At 48.3% G+C, this 25,787-nt stretch overlaps 1 protein-coding gene across 2 annotated transcripts in view; it reads left to right on the top strand.

Annotated features, from left to right (window-relative positions):
• The first annotated feature begins 530 nt into the window (after positions 1-530).
• The window catches only part of LOC119976069 (keratinocyte-associated protein 3), a 76,646-nt gene continuing 51,389 nt past the window's right edge, over positions 531-25,787 (top strand). The window contains exon 1 of one of the 2 annotated variants that reach the window (XM_038816204.1): positions 531-638. In XM_038816204.1, coding sequence (XP_038672132.1) covers positions 626-638 — 13 coding nt within the window. In that variant the 5' untranslated portion in view covers positions 531-625. Of the gene's footprint in view, positions 639-1,255; positions 1,281-25,787 lie in introns of those variants that run through there. The other variant, XM_038816215.1, reaches the window with a different exon arrangement.

The following is a 25,787-nucleotide window of genomic DNA, read 5'->3' as shown; positions in this document are numbered from 1 at the left end:
CTTCTTACTGTGCTCACCCCAGTCCAACGCCGGCATCTCCACCTCATCTCTCTCTGCAGAAGCTGAGCTGATCCAGCATTGTGGATTTCAGATTTCCAGCATCCCCAGCATTTCGCTTTTATTTCTAGAAATGTGGTAGGTTTCGAGCAAGTGAAAGTGGGGGGGAAAGTGGGGAGAAAGACCAAAGGGAGGGCCTGTGATAGGGTGGAAGGCAGGGACAGATTAAATGTTTTGGTGGATTCAACATAATTGCAAGGACTGTCTTCAATTCAGGAATATAGAAGGAATCCTGAAATTTAAAAAATAAAACACTGATGGAGATGTTGAGAGAAACCTTTCTCTCGCCCCCAGAGGCTGAGTATTTCCAGCACAGAATGTTTTGCCTTCAATTCCATCTGCCGTTGCTCTGAATTGATCAACATGCTTCTATTATTGACCGGGAGCAATGGACAAGAGGGAGTGGTTTATCTCCCCAGCCAGGACGCTGCGTTGTGCCAGGATGCTGGATTTGCGGAAGTGGCTTCCTTCCTGGTCCAGGTGTTGCTTCCGGGGTGGAGTTGGGCAGTGGTGACGTCCCGCAGGTACCTGGCCCAGGTGAGGAGCGGCGACCCGGGCTCCAGGCGACATGTGCAGTTTCGGTAAGTGACTGGGTCTGCCCTTCATAAGGAGGAGGGGGAGACCTCTAACCGGGAGGGGGGTGAATGGAGTAACCATTCACCAAACACCCTGGAGAAAGCAACAGGAGAGAATCCCATAAAGGACTTCCTCCTCCCCCCCCCCCCCCCCCCCAAGATCTTGTTTAACAACTTTGAAACGTTGGGTGAAATGACAAATCCCATCCCGGGCGTGTCATTAATATTTTCTGTTTTGACCACGTTAAACCGAAACATCGGATTTGAGAGGAAGGAATCCCTGTTCTGAAATATTGCAATCAATCCAAAACGTTTTTATTTGCAGTACATTGTCTGAAAATGTCAACAGTTGCCATTGCAAAAGGGGGATGTGTTGAATGGGAACAGTCACAAGGCTTTAGGCAAAGCACCAGGGAGTTTGACTAATTGGATCAGTATTTCAAAGGACAAACATGGGCAGGCGTTCTCTAAGATTCTGTGAGAAAGACAGAATAACTACTTGCACAGACACACAATAGGTAATCTATTAACATATCCTGTTGGTTGATCAGATTGGATAAAGAAAGAAAAAACAAGCAGCTCAAAACAGTGGATGCCCTGGAGGAGCAGAAAGTGCAGGGATTTGGATTTGTTATCACATGTACCGAGGTACAGTGAAAAATATTTTTCTACGTGCAGATCAAACAGATCATTTCGTACATGGGAAGAAAATGCGTAATAGGGTAAACATAAAATGCACAATGTAAGTACATAGACACCGGCATCTGGTGAAGCATACAGGAGTGTAGCATTAATCAGGTCAGTCCATTAGAGGGTCATTTAGGAGTCCTGTAACAGCGGGGAAGAAGCTGTTTTTGAGTCTGTTTGTGCGTTTTCTCAGACTTTTGTATCTCTTGCCCGATGGAAGAAGTTGGAAGAGTCAGTAAGCCTGGTTGTTGGGGGGGGGGGGGGGGTCTTTGATTATGGTGCCCGCTTTCCCCAGGCAGCGGGAGGTGTAGATGGAGTCAATGGAGGGGAGGAAGGTTTGTGTGATGGACTGGCCAGTGTTCACGACTCTCTGAAGTTTCTTGCGGTCTTGGGCTGAGCAGTTGCCATACCAGGCTGTGATGCAGCCAGATAGGCTGCTTTCTATAGTGCATCTGTAAACGTTGGGAAGAGTCAATGTGGACATGCCGAATTTCCTTAGTTTCCTGAGGAAGTATAGGTGCTGTTGTGCTTTCTTGGTCGTAGTGTCGACATGGATAGATTTTCGATGGTGTGCACACCTAGGAATTTGAAGCTGTCAACCATCTCCACCTCGGCCCTGTTAATGCTGACAGGGGTGTTGAATGTAGACGTGAAGGTGCTGGAGTTGCAGACAGAGGATAGTGTGCCGGGGGTGATAGGAGAGGACCAGATGGGGTTTGTGAGGGGGCGGCAGCTGTCGGCGAATGTACTGAGGCTGCTTAATGTTATTATGATGCCCTCGGATGGTCGGGATGTGGAAGCGGTGGTGGCAATGGACGTGGAGAAGGTGTTAAATCAGGTTGAATGGGCGCATCTGTTTGAGTTATTGGCCGGTTTGAACAGGGGTTTGTGGATTGAGTTCAGCTGCTACGCAAGACACCTGAGGCAAGTGTTCAGACGAACAAGGTTGTTTTGGATTACTTTGGGTTACACTGGGGGATGAGGCAGGGGTGCGCACTCACACTGCTGCGCTGTGCCCTAGCAATAGAACCGTTGGCAATGCTTATGGGGTGGAGAGGGATTGAATGGGGGGGTAGGTTGAGTGCTGAGATTCTTTGAATGCAGATGCCCTCCTGTTGTACATTTTGGACTGTTTGGGAGCTTCGATAGGATCATGGGGTTTCTGGGTGAGTTTGGCTGCATTTCGGGGTAGAAGCTGAATATGGGGAAAGTGAGGTGTGTCCCTATTAATGCACGGGGACAGGAGAGGAGGCTGGGAGAATTGTGGGTGCGAGCTTTCGCTATCTTGGAATGCAGGTGGAGTTGGGCCCAGCTGTACGAGCTGAACTCTGCACAGCTAGTGGAGGGAATAAAGGTGGACTTGAAGTGGATGTGTCTTTGCTGGTGGTTTGGGGGGGGGGGGGGGGTGCAGATGGTGAGGATGACGATGTTGCTGAAGGTTTTGTTTGTATTTCCGAATCTCCCGATTTTTTTTTCCCCAAGTAATTTTTTAGGAAGGTGAATGGGATGATTTTCAGGTTTGTTTGGGCACGGAAGGCTCCGTGGGTGAGGAAGGTGTTCTAGGAGAGAGACCGACGGGGAGAGGGAAAGCAAACATTGTAATGGTTAGGAAATGGGCGGCGGGCGAGTGGTTGGTATGGAGGCGGCCTTGTATAGGGGGACCAGCTTGAGGGCGCTGTTGTTGGTGCCCCTTCCGTTCTCTCCGGTTCAATGCTCCACAAGCCTGGTGGTGGTATCAGCATTGAGGGTTTGGAACCAGTGTCGGCAGTTTGTAGATTACATGAAAATTGGTGGTGTGGTAAACAGCGAGGAGGAAAACTTTAGATTACAGGAGGATATAGATGGGCCCATCAGATGGACAGAAGAGTGGCGGTTTCAAAGGGTGCAGAGGAGTTTCACCAGTCTGTTGGCTGGATTGGAGCGTTTCAGCTATGAAGAGAAGCTGGTTAGGCTGGGGTTGTTCTTCTCAAAGAACAAAGAATAATACAGCACAGGAACAGGCCCTTCGGCCCTCCAAGCCTGCGCCGATCACGTGTCCTATCTAGACCAACTGCCTGTATCCTTCTATACCCCATCTGTCATGTGCCTATCCAGTTAGGTATTAAAGGTCGCTAACGTATCTGCCTCAACCACCTCACTTGGCAGTGCATTCCAGGTCACCCTCTGTGTAAAAATACTTGCCGCGCACATCTCCACTGAACATTTCCCCCCTCACCTTGAACTTGTGCCCCCTTGTAATTGTCATTTCCGCCCTGGGAAATAGCCTCCAACTGTTCACCCGATCTATACCCCTCATAATTTTATAAACTTCTATCAGGTCGCCCCTCATCCTCCGTCTCTCTAGGGAGAACAATCCCAGTTTATTCAATCTCTCCTCATAGCTAATACCCTCCATACCAGGTAACATCCTGGTAAACCTTTTCTGTACTCTCTCCAAAACCTCTATGTCCTTCTGGTAGTGTAGTGACCAGAATTGGACACAGTATTCAAATGTGGCCTAACCAACGTTCTATATAATTGCAACATAATTTTCGAGCTTTTATACTCGATACCCCGTCCTATGAAGGCAAGCATGCCCTATGCTTTCTTTGTTGCCACTTTTTATTTTAAATTTAGAGTACCCAATTCATGTTTTCCAATTTTGGGCAATTTGGCATGGCCAATCCACCTACCTTGCACATCTTTTGGGTTGTCGGGGAGAATGTGCAAACTCCACATGGACCATGACCCAGAGCCGTGATCGAACCTGGGACCTCGGCGCTGTGAGGCAGCAGGGCTAACCCACTGCAACACCGTACTGCCCTGTGCTGCCACTTTTCAGGATCTGTGGACCTGCACGCCCAGATCTCTGTGTCTCTATGCACCTGATGGTTCTGCCATTTCTTTTATAACTCCCACCTGAATTGGATCTACCAAAATGCATCACTTTGCATTTGTTAGGAACAAGAAGGTAGCTAGGGTTAAATTCCATCGGCCATATCTCTGCCCAATTTTGCAACCTATCTATATCCTGCTGTATTCTCTGACAATCTTCATCACTATCCACAACTCCTGCAATCTTAGTATCATCTGCAAGCTTGCGAATTAGATCTGCTAAATTTTCTTCCAAGTCATTTATATATTACAAAGAGCAGAGGTCCCAGTACTGATCCCTGCAGAACACCACTAGTTATAGACCTCTAGTTTGCATTCGGAAAAACACCCTCCCACTGCTACCCTCTGTTTTCTATGGCCAAGCCAGTTCTGGATCCATCCAGCGAGTTCACCCCTCATCCCATGTGATCTAATCTTTTGCACCAGTCTGCCATGAGGGACCTTATCAAATGCTTTACTAAAGTCCATGTAGACAACATCCACAGCACTTCCCTCATCAATCATTTTTGTCACCTCCTCAAAATATTCAATTAAGTTAGTGAGACATGACCTCCCTCATACAAATCCATGCTGTCTGTCGCTAATAAGACCATTCACTTCCAAGTGTGCATAGATCCTATCTCTGAGAATCTTTTCCAACAATTTCACTGTCACTGACATCAAGCTCACTGGCGTATAATTACCCGGATTATCCTTGCAACCCTTCTTAAATAACGGTACAACATTGGCTATCCCCCAATCCTCTGGAATCTCGCCTGTGGCCAATGAAGACACTAAGATTTCTGTTAATGGCCCAGTGATTTCATCTCTTGTCCTCCTCAATAATCTGGGATAGATGCAGTCTGGCCCTGGGGATTTGTCTACCTTAATGCTTTTTAATAGCGACCTGTTCTAGAGTGTTTACACATCCCTCTGAGACACCACCAATCAACGTGTCCCTCTCCTTTGTGAGTACCGATACAAAATGCTCATTAAGGACCTCACTTAATTGAGCTGGCACAGTGGGCTAATTTAGGGGGTGTGCCAATTACGGTAGCGAGGGATAGGTTTAGGTACTTGGGGATTCATGAGGCGAGGGAATGGATGGGGTTCCATAAGTGGAACTTAATGAAACTGGTGGAGGAAGCCAGGGAGGATCTTAAGAGGTGGGATACACTGCACTTAACGTTGGCGGGGACGGTCCAAGTGGTGAAAATGAATATTCTGCCGAGGTTCTTGTTAATCTTTCAGGCTCTCCCGATCTTCATACCAAAGGCCTTTTTTCGAAAAGTGGACACAGTCATCTCTGACTTTGTATGGGTGGGGAAGGTGCTGAGGGTGGGGAGGACCCTGCTACAGAGGCAGAGGCAGCAGGGAGGGTTGGCGTTGCCAAAATTGCTTCATTATTATTGGGTGGCGAATGTGGACAAGGTGCGGTGGTGGTGGGAAGGAGAAGGGGTACAGTGGGTTAGGATGGAGGAGGAATCTTGTAAGGGGCCTAGTTTGAGGGCTATGGTGATGGCAGCATTGTCAATGGCTCCGAGTAGGTATTCAGGGAGCCCAGTGGTGCAGTCCACGGTGAAGATATGGAATCAGCAGAGGAGGCATTTTAGTGTGGAAGGGATGTCGGTGCTAATGCCGCTGTGCGAGAATCATGGGTTTGAGCTGGGGGGGGATGGATAGTATATACAGGACGTGGAGTGAAGTGGGGCTGGTCAAGGTGAGGGATTTGTATTTGGAGGAAGAGTTTGCCAGTCTGGAGGAGCTAAGGGAGAGGGTAGAGCTGCTGAGGGGTAGTGAGTTCAGGTATCTACGGGTTAGGGACTTTGCCCGAAAGGTCTTGAAGGGGTTCCCTAGATTGCCGGGGTACACCCTGCTGGAGCGACTGCTGCTTCCGGATGTGGAAGGGGAGGGAAGAATTGGGGATATATATAAGTGGCTGGGGGAGCAGGGAGGCGAGCGGGTGGTAAAGATCAAGGAGAAATGGGATGCAGAGTTGGGAATGGAGATCAATTGGGGAGTATGGAGTGAGGCACTGCGAAGGGTAAATGGGACCTCCTCTTGTGCAAGGATGAGCCTGATACAGTTTAAGGTGGTGCACAGGGTGCATATGACTTGGGTGAGAATGAGTGGGTTCTTTCAGGGGGTAGCAGATGAGTGTGAGAGGTGTGGGCGGGGGCCAGCGAATCATGCGCACATGTTTTGGGGTTGTGAAAAATTGGGAAGATTTTGGGCGGGAGTGCTCGCGGTCTTAGCCAGGATAGTGGAGGAGGGAGTGGACCCGGACCCTTTGGAGGCAATATTTGGGGTTTCAGAGAAGCCGGAGCTCATGGAAAGGAGGGAAGGCCGATGTCTTGGCCTTCGCCTCTCTGATTGCACGGCGACAAATTTTGCTGGAGTGGCGGTCGGCATCGCCACCGGGGGTAGCAGCATGGCTGGGTGACCTGTATGAAAATGAAATGAAAATCGCTTATTGTCACGAGTAGGCTTCAATGAAGTTACTGTGAAAAGCCCCTAGTCGCCACATTCCGGCGCCTATCCAGGGAGGCTGGTACGGGAATCGAACCGTGCTGCTGGCCTGCTTGGTCTGCTTTAAAGCCAGTGATTTAGCCTGGTGAGCTAAACCAGCCCCCAGTGTATAGTTGATTGTTGGGAAGAATGTTTCCAGGGGTGTTTATTTGCTGTAATCTACTTTGATACAAGTTTGAATAAAAAGCGTTTTTAAAAAAAGAGGACCTCACCTACTTCTTCTGTTCTATACATTATTTCCCTCCTTTGTTCTTGAGTGGACCAACTCTTTCTCTAGCTACCCTCTTGTTCTGAATATCCGTATACAATGCCTTGGCCAAGAAGGTTGAGGGGGAATCTTATTGAGGTGCACAGAATTATGAGGGACATTTTGGCGGCACGGTAGCACAATGGCTATCACTGTTGCTTCACAGCTCCAGGTTCGATTCCCGGCTTGGGTCACTGTCTGTGCAGAGTTTACACGTTCTCCCCGTGTCTGGGTGGGTTTCCTCTGGGTGCTCCGGTTTCCTCCCACAGTCCAAAGATGTGCAGGTGAGGTGGATTGGCCATGACAAATTGCCCTTAGTGTCCAAAAAGGTTAGGTAGGGTTACTGGGTTATTGTGATAGGGTGGAGGTGTGGGTTTAAGTAGGGTGCCCTTTCCAAGGGCTGGTACAGACTCGATGGGCCGAATGACCTCCTTCTGCACTGTAAATTCTATGAAAAGCTCAGAAGAAACTTTTCTCCTTCTGTGGAGGGGTCAATAACAAGGGGCATAGATTTAAGGGAGGGGATTTTCAGAAAAATACCTTCACCCAGAGGGTAGTAGGAATCTGTAACTTGCTGCCTGAATGTGCGGTAGAGGCGGGAACCCTCACAACATTAAAGCAACATTTAGACGAGTGCTTGAAACGTCATAGCATACAAAGCTACAGACAACTTATAGAACATAGAACATAGAACAGTACAGCACAGAACAGGCCCTTCGGCCCTCAATGTTGTGCCGAGCCATGATCCCCCTACTCAAACCCACGTATCCACCCTATACCCGTAGCCCAACAACCCCCCCCTTAACCTTACTTTTATTAGGACACTACGGGCAATTTAGCATGGCCAATCCACCTAACCCGCACATCTTTGGATTGTGGGAGGAAACCGGAGCACCCGGAGGAAACCCACGCACACAGGGGGAGGACGTGCAGACTCCACACAGACAGTGACCCAGCCGGGAATCGAACCTGGGACCCTGGAGCTGTGAAGCATTTATGCTAACCACCATGCTACCCTGGAAAATGGTATGAGAATAAATAGGTGCATGTTGGCTGGTGCAGACATGATGGGCCAGTGGGTCTCTTGCTGTGCTGTGAAACTCAATGACTCTATGGGAATATTGGCTTATTGGCTCTGTCCTTCTACCTGGTTATTCTCTGAGGTTAAACCCAAGATGAAATTCTGACCAACTCGAGCTCCATGCTGTCACAGATCTCAGCCCCTACTATTGTTCATCTGCTGCTGAAACTCTTTAGTTACCTCCAGACTTGACTATTCCAATGCTGCCACAGCCAGCCAACCATTTTCCAGCCTATTTCCGAAAGTTGAGTGGGGGAAACCCGAGAATTATGGACTGCTAAAGCTAACATTTGCTGGTGATCTACAATTAAGGATGGAGTGACCGAAATTTTTCAGCCGATCAGGGAGAGAAAGTCTAGATTTGTAGAGGATAGATCATGTTTGGCAATCCTGAAGGAATATTTTGAACAGGGGACTGTCAATGGATGATACGTCTATGGATTTTCAGCAGGCCTTAGTTAAAGTCACTCCTAAGGGACTTTTAATTAATGTTAAAATTAATGGAGGTGATTATTCTTTTTTATTTATTCTTTCACGGAATGGCCGCTAGCGAGGTCACGTTTGTTGCCTGAGCATTGAGCAGCTTGACCACCATTTCAGAGGTGTAGTTAATAACCAACCTGATTGTTGTAGATCTGGATTTACCTGTAGGTCCGGCCTGGTAAGGGCATTAGTGAACCAGATGGGTTTTTATGGCAATCGGTGGTAGTTGCCATGGTCACCATTACTGAGAATAGCTTTCAATTCCAGGTTTTATTTGTCAAATGTAGATGGCACCAGCTGCTGTGGTGAGATTTGAACACCTGTCGGGAGAATATTACCCTGGCCTTTGAATTACTAGGCCAGTGACGCTACCTCTCTCCTATTGACCCGGCTATTGGCTGAGTGGTTCGAGAGTTAGAATCAGTATTATGAGCAGGAACTCTAATTGGCAGGATTTGATTAGTGGTATTCGACAGGGTCTGAGGGGTGTCAACAATTCGTTGTATTCATTAATCACTTTTGATGGGTGGAGAGTGTCATATTCAAGTTTGTCAATGGGACAAAGATAAGGCGCATTGGTGCAAGCATTAAAATGCAAAGAGATATTAGTTGATTAAGTAAGTGGGTAAAACTTTGACAAATGGATTTCAATATGGGCAAGTGGGAGGTCATTCACACTGGACCAAAAATAATCGATCAGAATGGTTATGAGCAGTGGACGTCCATGGTCCATCGATCATTAAACTGTCGTGGACTTTCCAAAAGAATCAAAAAGGCAGCTAGGATGCTGGCCTTGATTATAGAGGACTAAAAAGAAGGGGTTAGAAATCATGCTGCAAGTATACATAACCTTAGTTAGATTGCACCTAGATTACTGTGAGCAGTTCTGGGCATCACAGTTTGGGAAGGGATATATTATTCTCTGAGGGAGTGTAATATTGGTTTAATAAAGTGATACCTTGACTTCAAAGCTTAAATTATGAGGAGAAATTACGTTAACAAGTGTTTCCTGGGCAGCACGGTGGTGCAGTGGTTAGCACTGCTGCCTCACGGCGCCGAGCACCCAGGTTCCTTCCCAGCCTGGATCACTGTCTGTGCGGAGTTTGCGCATTCTCCCCGTATCTGCATGGGTTTTGCCCCCACAACGCAGAGATGTGCAGGGTAGGTGAATTGGCCACGCTAAATTGCCCCTTAATTGGGAAAAAAAAGAATTGGGTACTGTAAATTTATTTTTAAATAAACAAGTGTTTTATTCCTTAGAATTTAGAAGATTATGGGTGATTCGATCAAAGTTTCCAAGATATAAAGGGGGATTGCTGGGGTAAATAGATAGTAATGGTTTCTATCAGTTGGGAGTCTAGGATTGGAGATATCGTCTAAAGATGTGAACCGTTAGGAGTAAAGTTAGGAAACACTTCTACATGCAAAGGGTGGTATAATCTTGGAACCTGGCTACAAACAGCAGATTTTAAACCCTGTTAAAAAGGGTGGGCTTTTGGAGTTGGGTCACATCAACCTTAATCTTATTGAATAATGGGACAGACTTGATGGACAAAATGGCCTCTTCCTGTTCCTACGTTCCTCATTCATCCAGAAATCTGCCTCCCGTTCCTTAACTCGCAACAGATCCCATTTACCCACCATGCCTTTGCAGTGACTCCCGGTCCAGCGATGCCTTTTAGAATTCTCACCCTTGTTTTCAGATGTCTCCTCACCCCTCCGTAAATCTGTAACCTCCACCATCCTACAACCCTCTGAGATCTTCTCCTTGCCTCCAATGCTGTCCTCCTTTTAACCTGATTTTAAAGGCAGCACTGTTGGTACCCGTGTTTTCAGCACCTCACCCCTAAGCTCTGGAATTTGCTTCTGTAACTACTTGGCCTTCCAACTCCTGGCTCATCCTTCAAGATGCTCCTCAAGATTGCTGCATAAGATAATGATGCATGGCGTTAAGGATAAAGTAGTAGCATGGATAGAGGATAAGTTAATTAATAGAAAACAAAGAGTGGGAATTAATGGGTGTTTCTCTGGTTGGCAATCAGTAGCTAGTGGTGTCCCCCAGGGATCAGTGTTGGGCCCACAATTGTTCACAATTTACATAGATGATTTGGAGTTGGGGACCAAGGGCAATGTGTCCAAGTTTGCAGATGACACTAAGATGAGTGGTAAAGCAAAAAGTGCAGAGGATACTGGAAGTCTGCAGAGGGATTTGGATAGGTTAAGTGAATGGGCTAGGGTCTGGCAGATGGAATACAATGTTGACAAATGTGAGGTTATCCATTTTGGTAGGAATAACAGCAAACGGGATTATTATTTAAATGATAAAATATTAAAACATTCTGCTGTGCAGAGAGACCTGGGTGTGCTAGTGCATGAGTCGCAAAAAGTTTATTTACAGGTGCAACAGGTGATTAAGAAGGCAAATGGAGTTTTGTCCTTCATTGCGAGAGGGATGGAGTTTAAGACTAGGGAGGTTATACTGCAACTGTATAAGGTGTTAGTGAGGCCACACCTAGAGTATTGTGTTCAGTTTTGGTCTCCTTACCCGAGAAAGGACGTACTGGCACTGGAGGGTGTGCAGAGGAGATTCATTTTTTAAAAAAAATTTAGATTACCCAATTATTTTTTCTATTAAGGGGCAATTTAGCATGGCCAATCCACCTACTCTGCACATTTTTGGGTTGTGGGGGCGAAACCCACGCAGACACGGGGAGAATGTGCAAACTCCACACGGACAGTGACCCAGAGCCGGGATCGAACCTGGGACCTCAGCGCCGTGAGGCGGTTGTGCTAACCACTAGGCCACCGTGCTGCCCTTAGAGGAGATTCATTAGGTTAATTCCAGGGTTGAAGGGGTTGGATTATGAGGAGAGGTTGAGTAGACTGGAACCATACTCGTTGGAATTTAGAAGGATGCGGGGGAAACTTATAGAAGCATATAAAATTATGAAGGGACTAGATAGGATAGATGCGGGCAGGTTGTTTCCACTGGCGGGTGAAAGCAGAACTGGGGGCATAGCCTCAAAATAAGGGGAAGTAGATTTAGGACTGAGTTTAGGAGGAACTTCTTCACCCAAAGGGTTTTGAATCTATGGAATTCCTTGTCCAGTGAAGCAGTTGAGGCCGCATCATTAAACATTTTCAAGATAAAGATAGATAGTTTTTTGAGGAATAAAGGGTTATGGTGTTCGGGCGGGAAAGTGGAGCTGAGTCCACAAAAGATCAGCCATGATCTCATTGAATGGCGGAGCAGGCCCGAGGGGCCAGATGGCCTACTCCTGCTCCTAGTTCTTATGCTCTTCTGTTCTTACACCTTACTCTTCACCACATCCTAATATCTTGTGGTTTGGTAACTTTTCTGTGAGACGTTTTCCAGATACTTCACCCACAAGATATTTTACTCTGTTTAAAGCATTATATAAATGCTAGTTATTGTTCGAAGACAATCCTCCTCTGTCTTTGAAGCTTGTTATTGTTACTCTGTCTGCCTCTACTGCTGTTGTGTACATTAACTTTGGATTGATAGACTGAAATAGACTCTTCAGTTCAAGATCGTCGAATGAATGCAATGTTCAGCATGGCTGTTATCCAAAATCACCAGAATAAACCTTCTGTATTTAAAAAAAAAACACAAAACAGAAAGGAAAACATGTCAAGTCGTTTCACAGGAAAGAGGAACCGAGGCTGAGCTTTTTATAGTGTTGGGTGCTAACTCAGAGTTTTGTCAAAGAGGTTAGATTTCTAAGGGCATCTGATGATAGAAGAGGCCATTCAGCCCCTCAAATGTTCCACCATTCAAATAGGTCATGGCTGGTCTATATCTTCATTTATTCGCCCCAGTAACATTTTGTTTTATAAATTTAGAGTACCCAATTCATGTTTTCCAATTAAGGGGCGATTTAGCGTGGCCAATCCACCTAGCCTGCACATCTTTGGGTTGTGGGGGTGAGACCCACGCAAACACGGGGAGAATGTGCAAACTCCACACGGGCAGTGACCCAGAGCCGGGATCGAACCTGGGCCCTCGGCGCCGTGAGGACGCAGTGCTAACCACTGCGCCACCGTGCTGCCCGATTTATAAATAAAGTTCAGGTCTTTCAATATGAAATACAGGGTGATGGGGGAGAGGGTGTGGCCACTGGGGGATGGACAAACAGGACAGACTGGCAGAGATTTAGATGAAGCTGAATTTGTGAACAGCTTTGCAGAGTTTGAGTGCAGAGTTGATGGTAATGAAGGATTTAAGCAGCAATATGATTTAAGCTCGGCCATGATCTAATTGAGTGGCGTAGGGGGCTGGAGGGGCTGAATGTATCACAGCCATCTTCACTCCTGTCTTTGTACAATGACAACATTTATATACTGCTTTTAACTTCATAAAACCTCCCAAAATGCTGAACAGGAGTGTAAATCGCACAATGATTCACACAGCCAAAGAAGGAGATAAGAGGAGAGATGACCTAAATCTTGATTAGAAAGGTCAGTTTTAAGCAGTGTCTCAGGACTAGGAGAGGTCGGTCAGTCAGTCAGATGGAAACTGACCAGGCAGGAATCCTAGCGTCTATTTCTTCCCCTCTTTGCTAACTCAGAGCACAGATTGAAATTAAGATACCAAACAGGACAGAATTGGGCTTCCTTGGTGGATGTGACTTGGATTGATTACTGAGCATGGCTCGGATTCTTCCTAAACTGCAAGGCAGTGTTTATTGGGTCGAGTGATCCTGACTGGGAAAGCAGCGGGACAGTGATTTGTGCTTTGTTCTAGTAAACTTCAAAGTTTTGGTTGGTTTAAAAAAATTTTTTTTAAAATACATTTAGAGTACCCAATTATTTTTTTCCAATTAAGGGGCAATTTAGCATGGCCAATCCACCTACCCTGCACATCTTTGGGTCGTGGGGGTGAAACCCACGCAGACACGGGGGGAACGTGCAAACTCCACACGGACAGTGACCCAGGGCCGGGATTCGAACCCAGGTCCTCAGCGCCGTAGGCTTTTGATTGGTTAAATACCAGCTGCAACACACACATTTGGAGGGTGGCAGTGAGGTAGGTGGGAGACCTAGGTTCTGTTCACCTCCCCTTAAGGATGGATATGTGGGATCTTTCCCTTCCATACCAGATATATAGACATAGAATTTACAGTGCAGAAGGAGGCTATTCGGCCCGTTGAGTCTGCACCGACCATTGGAAAGAGCACCCCACTTAACCTGTAACCCAGCAACCCTACCCAATCCCTTTGGGCACGAAGGGCAATTTATCATGGCCAATCCACCTAACCACATCTTTGGACTGTGGGAGGAAACCGGAGCACCCGGAGAAAACCCACGCAGACACGAGGAGAAAGTGCAGACTCCGCACAGACAGTGACCCAAGCCGGGAATCGAACCCGGGATCCTGGAGCTGTGAAACGACAGTGCTACCCACTGTGCCACCGTGCTGCCCAAATAAAATTGTCCAGGTGCATATATCTTTCTCACAAGCTTGAATTGGAGAGTGCAAACGTACTGCAAGACTCGGAACAAAGGTTGGATGTGTGTGTCTGATTGGGCAGCACTTGCTGAACAATCCTGAGTGTGCTAATAGCTGCACTAACAACCGATTTCAGATAATCATAATCAGTCAAGCTTGTAACTTGGTTCATTTACAATTGCTACAGTTCATACACAGGAACCCGTTCTCTGCAAACGAAAGGAATATGTTCAAGCCTTGAGCCTTTTTTGATATAACCCAGAGCTTGGAGCGCCTATAGTTCCTGTTGACTTATGAATGGCCATGCCTCGGCCGATCAGAATCGCCTTGCCAACCAATCAGCACCCTTTTTATTCCATGGTCGAATTGCTGTGATCAGTTGAAATTTGGCATTCTTGAGTTAGTCCTGTTGCGTACAAGACAAAAACTTTGGCAACGTGTCTCTTTTCAGCAACATTCAAATTCTGTATGAGCAAGCAACTGTTTGCTTTTTGTTTTGTTTATTTGAATACACAATAGACTAAAATAAGGTCAATCTGTATAATTCAAGCCAGATCCACAAATAGAATCATAGAATTAGATATAGAACAGTACAGCACAGAACAGGCCCTTCGACCCTCGATGTTGTGCCGAGCAATGATCACCCCACTTAAACCCACGTAACCCGTAACCCAACAATCCCCCCATTAACCTTACACTACGGGCAATTTAGCATGGCCAATCCACCTAACCCGCACATCTTTGGACTGTGGGAGGAAACCGGAGCACCCGGAGGAAACCCACGCACACACGGGGAGGACGTGCAGACTCCACACAGTGACCCAGCCGGGAATCGAACCTGGGACCCTGGAGCTGTGAAGCATTGATGCTAACCACCATGCTACCGTGAGGCCCCCTAAATTGACCGTACAGAAGCAGGCCATTCGACCCATCGAGTCTGCACCGGCCCTTGGAAAGAGCACCCCATTTAATCCCACACTTCCAAACTATTCCACTAACCCCACCAATCTTTTTGGACACTAAGGGGCAATTTAGCATGGTCAATCCACCTAACCTGCAGATCCTTGGACTGTGGGAGGAAACTGGAGCACCCGGAGGAAACCCACACGGGGAGAACGTGCAGACTCCGCACAGACAGCGACCCAAGCCGGGAATCGAACCTGGGACCCTGGCGCTCTGAATCAACCGTGCTAACCACTGTGCTACCATGCTGGCACAAAGTAGCAAGGCATTTTAAAATTTATTCCGTTAGGAAGCATCACTCCCAAGGAATGAGAATGTGTTTTATAGTTTGGAGATTAAAAAGGTTGAGTTCCCGTGATATCCAAGTTGATAAGGATGCTGCTTGATGAACACAACCAGAGCGGAAACCTTTGACTTTTGTGTACCAATGGGCTGGAGGATTAAGAATGGGCCTGGGCCTATTGCTCCCAATTGTTGATTGCTCCCCACTGTCCCTTCCTGACCCCCTCTGCGTCAGGAGAACAAGGGGGGTTTGCCTGCGTGCACCCTTATTGTTGTCCATCCTTCCAGCACCTTCTATCGAGGCTCATTGTTAAACAATGGCAACTTGAGGTGAGGTGTTAGCGCTGGGAAGGCATCACACCCAGGAACAGTCTGTTCTTTTGGGAGAGAGAATTATTTGGGAAGGGGAATAAAGTAAGAGGAATAGATGAGAAGGAACCACAGAAGGAGATGGGAAGGAACCACAGAAGGAGTAACATGTTTGTAACAATTCTGTTCGTGAGAGTTGTTTAAAGTATGTATTTGCATTTATAGGGTCAATATGACACCAATGGACCTTTGTCATTTGAATACCTTTATTCCTGTAATATGATTTCTTGTCTGTATGAGTGCAAGGACTGATTGGGAGGACCCTAGAATAACGAGTTGCTTTTGAATTCTCTTTTTTCTATAATAAATTTAGAGTACTGAATTATTTTCTTTCCAATTAAAGGACAATTTAGCATCGCCAGTCCACCTACCCTACGCACCTTTGGGTTGTGGGGGGTGAGACCCACGCAGCCACAGGGAGAATGTGCAAACTCCACACGGACAGTGACCCGGGGCTGGGATTGAACTCGGGTCCTTGGCTCCGTGAGGCAGCAGTGCTAACCACTGTGCCACCTTGCCAACCGCTTTTGAATTCTCATCATTGTTTTCAAGACCCGCTCTTGCCTCTATCCTCCCGATCTCTGTAACCCCCATCAGCTCTGCAACCCTCCGAGATTTTGGCGTCTCTTTACTTCTGGCTTCTTGTATAAGAAACAGAAGGGCATTCCGATCTCCAAGCTACTGCTCTTTCCCATTTGTAACTACTCCACCATCGGTGCCTTCACTGCCTCTCCCCTCAGTTCTAAATTCCCTTCCAAAACTTGTCCATCACTTCACCTTACTCTCTCTCTCTCTCTCTCTCTCTATCTCTCTCTCCCCTACCTATCCTTCTTTAAGATGTGCCTAAAACCTATCTCTTTGATCAAGTTCATAGTTCCCTGTCTAATATCTCCCTGCATGGCTCAGGGTCAAACTTTCTTTGGTTACATTCTTCTAGTAATAATTTTTTAAAATATTTTTTATAAATTTAGAGTACCCAATTATTTTTTCCAATTAAGGGGCAATTTCGCATGGCCAATCCACCTATCCTGCATATCTTGGGGTTGTGGGGGGTGAAACCCACGCAGACACGTGGAGAATGTGCAAACTCCTCATGGACAGTGACCCAGAGCCGGGATTCGAACCCAGGCCCTCAGGGCAATAGACAGCAATGCTAACCACAGCGCCACCGTGCTGCCCTTCTTCTAGTAATAATCTTTATTATTGTCACAAGTAGGCTTACATTAACACTCCAATGAAGTCACTGTGAAAAGCCCTGAGTCGCCACATTCTGGCGCCTGTTCGTGTACATTGAGGGAGAATTCAGAATGTCCAAATTACCTAACAGCACGTCTTTTGGGACTTGTGGGAGGAAACCGGAGCACCCGGAGGAAACCCACGCAGATACGGGGAGAATGTGCAATCTCAGCACAGACAGTGACCCAAGCCGGGAATCGAACCTGGGACCCTGGTGCTGTGAAGCCACAGTGCTAACCATTATGCTACCGTGCCGCCCAGAATCCTTTGGGGATATTTTACTGCAATAAAGGCTTTGACAAAGAGTCACCCAGACTCGAAACGTTAGCTCCCTTCCTCTCTCCACAGATGCTCTCAGACCTGCTGAGATTGTCCAGCATTTTCTGTCTTTGTTTCCGATTCCAGCATCCGCAGTAATTTATCATCATGCTGTATAAACGCAAGTTGTCGTTCTTGTCATTAGCCGAAGAACACAGACATCAGATGGGGGTTTAATGTGTGAATTAGGACTGTAAAGGGGGAAGTATAAGGGGATCAGATCTGTCAGAGCTACACGATGACAGCTTTATGCACATTTAATTCACCTTAAATTATTCAGATAATTCAATTATCAGCTACTCATTCAATTGAATAGAAAATGGCCAGGTGACTCTATCCACACCTCTTATATTGATTGTGATTGTGTTATGTGAATATTTATATTTCCTAAGTCCTTTGCTCCATTTATTAGATCATCAGTCGCAATTACTTGCTTTATACGGCATCCCAAAAGTACTTAATGGGCTTAAAGAGGCACCGAGCTACAGTGGGGGAGAGGAAAAATCTTTATGGATTTAATAGTAATCTTTATTATTGTCACAAGTAAGCTTGCATTAACACTGCAATGAAGTTACTGTGAAAATGTCCTCGTCGCCACACTCTGGCGCCTGTTCAGGTACACTGCGGGAGAATTCAGAATGTTCAATTCACCTAACAAGCACATCTTTCGGGACTTGTGGGAGGAAACTGGAGCACCCGGAGGAAACCCACGCAGACACGGGGAGAACAGCATTGTGGCACAGTGGTTAGCGCTGTTGCCTCGCAGTGCCAGGGACCGGGGTTTGATTCCAACCTCGGGTGGCTGTGTGGAGGTTGCATGTTCCCTCCGGATTCCTCCAACAGTCCAAAGATGTGAAGGCTAGGTGGATTGGTCATGCTAAATTGCCCCTTAGTGTCCAAAAGGAAGGTGGGGTTACTGCGCACCATGCTGTCTTTTGTACTGCACTCAACAGGACAGTGCAAGAACACCAAATTTCAAAGGGAGCAACAATTTAGATTGCATGAGAAAAGGTTCTGACTGATTGGTTGATGTGCAGCCTTGGAGAATGCACCAGGCAACAGTTTTGTAGAATTCTCGGGCTCAGACATGTCCATTTGAAATTTGGTATTCTTGCATCTGTGCTGATGAGTGCAAGTTGCGAAGTTCCAAGAGCATGTCCCTTTTCCAGCAATATACAATTGAATAACTACTTGAAGGAGGAATATTTGCAGAGCTGTGAGAAAAGAGCAGAGAATTGGGGATAAGCTGACAGCGGTTTCAAAGAGCCAGCAAATTGTGGATAAAAACTCCCAAATGAATGCGTTGTTTCTAGGGAGCCGGTGGAGTTCAGTGAGGCGATGGGTAATGGTCAAGTGGGATCTAGTACATAACAGGATAGAGTCATTGGAGATTTGTCCGATAAAAGGACTTGCATTTGTATAGCGCCCTTCACCATCTCGAAGTGCTTTACAGCTAATAAATTACTTTTCAAGTATGGCAGTCAATTTGCACACAGCAAGCTCCCACAAAGAGCGATATGATCATGACCAGATCATCTGTTTTTGTGATGACGAATGAGCGTTAAATATTGGCCAGGTCACTCAGGATAGTTCCCCTGCTCTGTATCAAAATAGTGCAATGGGATGTTTTACGGCAACCTGTGAAGGCAGTCTGGGGCTTGTTTTATTTTTAAATAAACATTTTATGGAGGTATTTTTGCTATTGCAACAACAAAATAAACAATGTACATGAAATTATAAACATAGTGCAAAAGCCGTCTCGTTTCCTGACAGGTCCCACCTTTATTAACCCCCTACTCTAAGCTAAACTAACCCCCCCCCCCCCACTTCTGCTGAGGATTAATTTTCCGCGAAGAAGTCGACGAACGGTTGCCACCTCCGGGCGAACCCTAACAGTGACCCTCTCAAGGCCCTAGATTCCTGGGTCACCCGAAAATCGCCACCTCTGGACTCAGCGCCACCCGTGTTTTTAACACTGTGGACATGACGTCGCTTGTCCTCCCGCATGTTTGCAAGCCTGTCCTCCACCCCAAAGCACCTGCTCATCCGGGCCACTGTCATGTCAGCCCGATGAACGACCTTGAATTGTATCAGGCTGAGCCTGGCACATGTTGTGGACACGTTGACTCTACTCAACGCGTTTGCCCATAGACCATCCTCTATCTCTCCTCCTAGCTCCTCCTCCCACTTGCGCTTCAGCTCCTCGGTCTGCGTCTCCTCCGACCCCATAAGTTCTTTGTAAATGTCCAAGACGCTCCCTTATCCTACCCACCCTCTGGAAACTACCCTGTCCTGAATCCCCCTTAGCGGTAGGATCGGGAAGGTTGACACCTATTTACGTAGGAAGTCCCGCACCTGCAGATACCTGAATTTGTTTCCCCTCGCCAACCCAAACTTCTCCTCCAGCGACCTCATACTCGGAAAGCTCCCCTCTATAAACATATCCCCCATCCTCTCAATCCCTGCTCCCCGCCATATCCAGAAACCCCCATCCATACTTCCCGGGGCTAACCGGTGATTATTACAGATTGGGGACCAGACCGATGCTCCCTCTGCCCCCACAAGTCTCCTCCATTGCCCCCAGACTCTCAGGGCCGCCACCACCACGGGGCTGGTGAAGTACCATTCCGATGGAAAAGGCAGAGGCGCAGTTACCAACGCACCCAGACTGTTGCCCTTGCATGAAGCCGCCTCCATACGCTCCTATGCCGACCTCTTCCCCCACCACCCACTTCCTGATCATGGCTATATTCGCCGCCCCGTAATAGACACTAAAATTTGGCAGTGCCAGCCCGCCCTCTCCCCAACTCTTCCCAAGCATTACCTCCCTTACCCGCCCAAACGAAGCCAGTGATCACTTTGTTAATCTGTTTAAAAAAGGACTGCCGAATAAAGATGGGGAGACACTGAAATACAAACAGGAACCTCGGGAGGACCGTCATCTTCACCGTTTACACCCAGCCAGTGACAACGGAAGCGCGTCCCATCTCCGAAAATCGTCCTTCATTTGGTCTACTAGTCAGGCCAGATTTAATTTATGCAGCTGATCCCATTCCCGTGCCACTTGAATGCCTAGGTACCTAAAGCTTCCCCCTACTAATCTAAACAGCAGCTCCCCCAATCGCCTCTCCTGTCCCCTCGCCAAAACCGCAAACATCTCACTTTTCCCCATATTTTGCTTGTACCCCGAAAACCGGCCAAATTCCCCGAGAATCCTCATGATTTCTTCCATCCCTGCTATTGGGTCCAATATGTAAATATGTAGAGAAGCAGATCGTCTGCATAGAGCGAGACTCTGTGCTCCACCTCCTCCCGGACTAGCCCCTTGAGGCTCTCAGAGCAATTGCCAACGGCTCTATAGCTAGCGCAAACAACAGTGGGGAGAGGGGGCATCCCTGTTTCGTCCCCCGGTGCAGTCCAAAATAGTCTGATGTTGTCCTATTCATCCGTACACTTGCCACAGGAGCCTGATACAGCAACGTGACCCAGTCAATAAAGCCCCGCCCAAATCCGAACCGTCCCAGTACCTCCCACAGATAATCTCATTCTACCCGATCAAAAGCCTTTTCTGCATCCATTGCAATCACTACCTCAACCTCCCTACCTTCCGGGGGGATCATGATCATGTTTAACAACCTTCTTACATTGGCCACCAACTGCCTACCCTTAACAAACCCCGTCTGGTCCTCCCCAATAATATCCGGAACACAATTCTCAATCCTGGAGGACAAAATTTTGGCCAGCAGTTTGGCGTCCACATTCAACAGGGATATCGGCCTGTAGGACCCACACAGATCCAGGTTCTTGTCCCGCTTCAGAATCAGCAAAATCGTGGCCTGTGACATGGTAGGGGGCAGTACCCCTCTTTCCATTGCCTCATTGAACATCCTCATCAACACCGGCCCCAATATCCCAGAGAACTTTTTTAATTAAAAAAAAAAAAAAATTTAGAATATCCAATTCATTTTTTCCAATTAAGGGGCAATTTAGCGTGGCCAATCCACCTACCCTGTACATCTTTGGGTTGTGGGGGTGAAACCCATGCAGACACGGGGAGAATGTGCAAACTCCTCACAGACAGTGACCCAGGGCCGGGATTCGAACCCGGGCCCTCAGCGCCGTGGGCAGCAATGCTAACCACTGTGCCACCGTGCTGCCCTGTAGGCAGCAATGCTAACCACTGCGCCACCGTGCCGCCCCCGAGAACTTTTTATAAAACTCCACTGGGTACCCGTCCGGCCCCGGGGCTTTACCCGACTGCGTGGCCTTCAAATCCTCCACTATCTCTTCCAACCTGATCGGGGCCCCCAGCCCTTCTACCAGCTCCCCGTCCACCTTTGGGAAATTCAGCCCCTCCAAGAAGTGCCTCATCCCCTCCGGCCCCGTAGGGGGTTCTGACCTATACACCCTACTGTAGAAATCCTTAAACGCCTTATTCACCCCTATCGAATCACCAAACAGGTTCCCATCTCCGTCATTTACTTTCCCTATCTCCCTTGCTGCCTCACTCGTTCTAAGTTGCTGTGCAAGCATTCTGCTGGCCTTCTCTCCATGCTCATAGATCAGCCCCCCTCGCCTTTCTCAGCTGCTCCACCGCCCTCCCTGTGGTTAACAAGCCGAACTCCGCCTGTAGCCTCCGCCGTTCCCTTAAAAGCTCTGCCTCTGGGATCTCTGCATACCTCCTATCGGTCTGTAGTATCTCCTTAACCAGTTGGTCCGTCTCTGCCCTGTCCACCTTCTCCCTATGGGCCCGTATCAAGATCAGCTCCCCTCTGACCACCACCTTCAGTGCTTCCCAGACCATCGCTGCTGAAATTTCCCCAGTGTCGTTGACCTGCAGGTAGTTCTGAATACATTTCCTCATTCGCTCGCTCACCCCTCCGTCAGCCAAAAGTCCCACATCCAACCTCCAGTGCGGGCGCTGGTTACTGTCCTTACTAACCTGCAGGTCAACCCAGTGCGGAGCATGGTCTGAGATTGTGATCGCCGAGTACCCCGTGTCCACCACCCCTGCCAGTAAGGCCCTGCTCAAAATACAGAAATCAATCCAGGAGTACACTTTATGCATGTGTGAGTAGAAGGAGAACTCCTTCACCCCCAGCTTCCCAAATCACCATGGACCCCCCCCCCCCCACATCTGCTCCACGAACCCTTTTAGGTCCTTTGCCATTGCTGGCACCCTGCCCATTTTCGAGCTTGACCGGTCCAAGCCAGGGTCAATAACTGTGTTGAAGTCCCCTCCCAAGACCAACCTGTGCGAGTCCAGGTCCGGTATCTTCCCCAGCATCCTCTTTATAAACTCCACATCATCTCAATTTGGCGCATATGCATTTACTAATACCACCAGCATCCCCTCCAGTTTCCCACTGACCGTAATGTACCGACCTCCCACATCCGAGACTATTCTTCCATCTTCAAACACCACCCACTTATTGATCAGGATCACGACCCCTCTAGTCTCGTCCCGAGTGAAAGACCTGACTGACCCAGCCTTACCTCAATCTAATCTGCTCAGTTACTCTAAGGTGCGTCTCCTGCAACATTACCACGTCCGCCTTCAGTCCCCTAAGATGCGCAAACACACGTGCCCTCATGACCGGCCCATTTAACCCTCGAACATTCCAGGTGATCAGCCTAGTTGGAGGGCTCATTGTCCCCCACTTCGCTGATCAGCCATCCCCTTTTTTGGGCCCGTGCTCCGGGCCTCCATCGGTCTGCCCCCAGACAGCCTCCGCCCCCAACTTCCTCTCTGTCACTTAGCCCAAGTCTCTCCCTCGTCAGCTCCCTCCTTCCGTGAGCTAGCCCGCCCAGCTAGCTTGGTGGCATCCATCCCTGGCACCGGACAGTTCACTCCACACCCCCCCCCCCCCCCCCCCCCCCCCCCCCTCATACAAACATACTCCAACATCAAACAATCCCCACACAATTGCCCAACAGAAGCACCCCTCCATCCCCCAACAGTGCAAATGAAAACCTTAACTCGCACAGCTCTATAGCTGGTCCCAAATCAATGCACAAGGCGCATTACAAACAGCTTCCACAAAATGAAAAACAAAATAAAAGTGTTGTTCCTCATGCGTGACCCAGAGACGGCCCGGCTACAACGTACGAACTTCACCTTTTTCTTAAAAAGAATCGACCTAATCTGGTTGAAGCCTGCTCTTCTCCTGGCCACCTCTGCACTCTGGTCTTGGTAAACCCGCAGGATACTGTTGTCCCACTTCCAGCTCCGTGTCTGCTTGGCCCACTGTAGAATGCGCTCCTTATCCAAGTACCTGTGGAATCTCACCACCATTGCCCTCGGGGGGGGGGGGGGGGGGGGGGGGGTGTCTCACACTCACAGCTTCCTCGCGAGTGCTCTGTGAGCCCTGTCCACCTCCCAAGGGTTGGGAGAATGCCCCATTCCCCAGCAGCTTCTCAAACATGTCAGCGATGTATGGCCCAGCGTCCGCTCCTTCGGATCTCAAGTTCTGCCGGCGGGACCTATTCTCCAGGAGCTTCTTCTGTTGGTCTCTCAGCATCCCCACCTCCAACTCCACCGCAGTTTGATGTTCCTCCTGCTCAGCCAGCGCCTTCTCTACCTTCCAGATCGCCCGATCTTGGGCGTCCAATCTAAGCTCCAGCCGCTCAATTGACTCTTTTATCGGGTCCAAGCAGTCCCGTTTCTGCTTAGCAAAGCCTTCCTGAATAACTTGCATCAGCTGCTCCGTTGACCGCTGGGTCGCCAAACCCGAGGTCCGGTCCTCCGCCAGGCTGTCTCCGCCATGCTGTCTCCGCCATGCTGTCTCCGCCATGCTGTCTCCGCCATGCTGTCTCTCGCTGCAGCTTCAGCCCAAGCCTTCTGTCTTTCTGTTTCTGCCTTTACGAGCACTCCTAGTCCTTCTCTCCATGCACCGATGTGGGAATTCAGTACACAATTGCCTCTGTCTTCAGTTTTACAATTCATGTCCGGTAGAAAATCGGGGGAAAAGGTCCAAAAGTCCAACCAGAGCGGGAGCCACCAAATGTGCGACTTACTCCTTCATAACCGCCACCAGAAGTCGTCTGGGACTTGATTTAATGTCTCTGATGTCTAACGCCAGGGGCAGCACGGTAGCACAGTGGTTAGCACTGTCCCACATTCGATTCCCGGCTTGGGTCACTGTCTGTGTGGAGTGTGCACGTTCTCCCCATGTCTGCATGGGTTTCCCCCCACAGTTCAATGATGTGCAGGTTAGGTGGATTGGACATGCTAAATTGCCCTTCGTGTCCAGAAAGGATAGGAGGGGTTATTGGGTTACGGGGACAAGGTGGAAGTGAGGGCTTAAAGTGGGTTGGTGCAGACTCGATGGGCCAAATGGCCTCCTTCTGCGCTGTGTGTATGTTCTATGAAAGATGGCATCTCTGACATTTCCTCAGCACTGCCTGCAGTATCTGCCTGTGTTTTATGGGCTCCAGACCCTCAACTAGATTTAATGTTGATTGGAGTTTGGAAAGACAATAAGGAGAGCACTAGAGGAGTTGTTGATGCCAGTTACGGAAGGGTGGATGAAGGTTTCTCTGCCAGTTAAGGTGGAAGCAAGTGATGTTATGGAGTTCAATATAGATGCCATTGTTAATGGAGGGGACATGATATGAAGCTCCTGCAGGAGATTGAGCATGACACAACATGCAGCAAGTTAAGAGGTTGAAAAGAGGTTGCGTAGGGAGAAGGTGGCGTCTTGGCATTGTGACTGGACGAGTAAACCACAGACCCAGGGTAATGTTCTGGGGTCACGGGTTCAAATCCCGGTGAGGGTGAAATTTGAATTCAATAAAAATCTGGAATTAAAAATCTAATGAAACCATGGAACCATTGTCGATTGTCGTAAAAACCCATCTGGCTCACTAATTAGGGAAGGAAATCTGCCATCCTTACTTGGTCTGGCCGACGTGTGACTCCAGATACACAGCAACGTGGTTGACTCTTAGCTGCCCCTTCAAGAGAAATTGGGGGTGGGCAATAAATGCTGGCCCATGAACAAATAAATAAAAAAAAAAAATTGGTTTAGTGGGAGGTTCTCAAAGATTTTACTGGAGACATTTCTCATGTTGCCTCCCTACTGGGCAAGTGGTGAAAATGAAATTGACGAAGATAGCTACAGATGAGGTGGAACTGGCTATAAGCGGCATGCACTGGAATGCTTACCTCCAGCTCATGGCCAATGGGTAGGCAAGGAAAAGTTGCAGTCAAAGAGATGGGGAAATGTAGTGCAAAGGACCGATGACCAGGTAGGCGCTAGTGTTATGGGATTAAGGCTGGGTAGGCGCTGTGGGGGAGGTGCTGGTGTTGTAGCGAAAGAGAGAGGGCGTTGGGGCATCTTGACACTTCTGGCAGTGCCAGTACACCCACTGGGTCACAATCTCTGATGCCAGTCAGACCCTTTGCCTCGTCAGCAGGAAAGATTTCCTTGGATCAGGCTATGTCAAGCCGTCTGAGAAGGTGAGATAAATCCTTCCTCTCCCTTCTCCTCCTCCGCTCCCTTCTCCTCCTCCGCTCCCTTCTCCTCCTCCGCTCCCTTCTCCTCCTCCGCTCCCTTCTCCTCCTCCGCTCCCTTCTCCTCCTCCTCTCCCTTCTCCTCCTCCGCTCCCTTCTCCTCCTCCGCTCCCTTCTCCTCC

Source organism: Scyliorhinus canicula, chromosome 1, assembly GCF_902713615.1.
Source record: "Scyliorhinus canicula chromosome 1, sScyCan1.1, whole genome shotgun sequence".
NCBI classification, from domain to species: Eukaryota; Metazoa; Chordata; class Chondrichthyes; order Carcharhiniformes; family Scyliorhinidae; genus Scyliorhinus; species Scyliorhinus canicula.
This window is presented reverse-complemented; position numbering and strand designations above follow the sequence as displayed.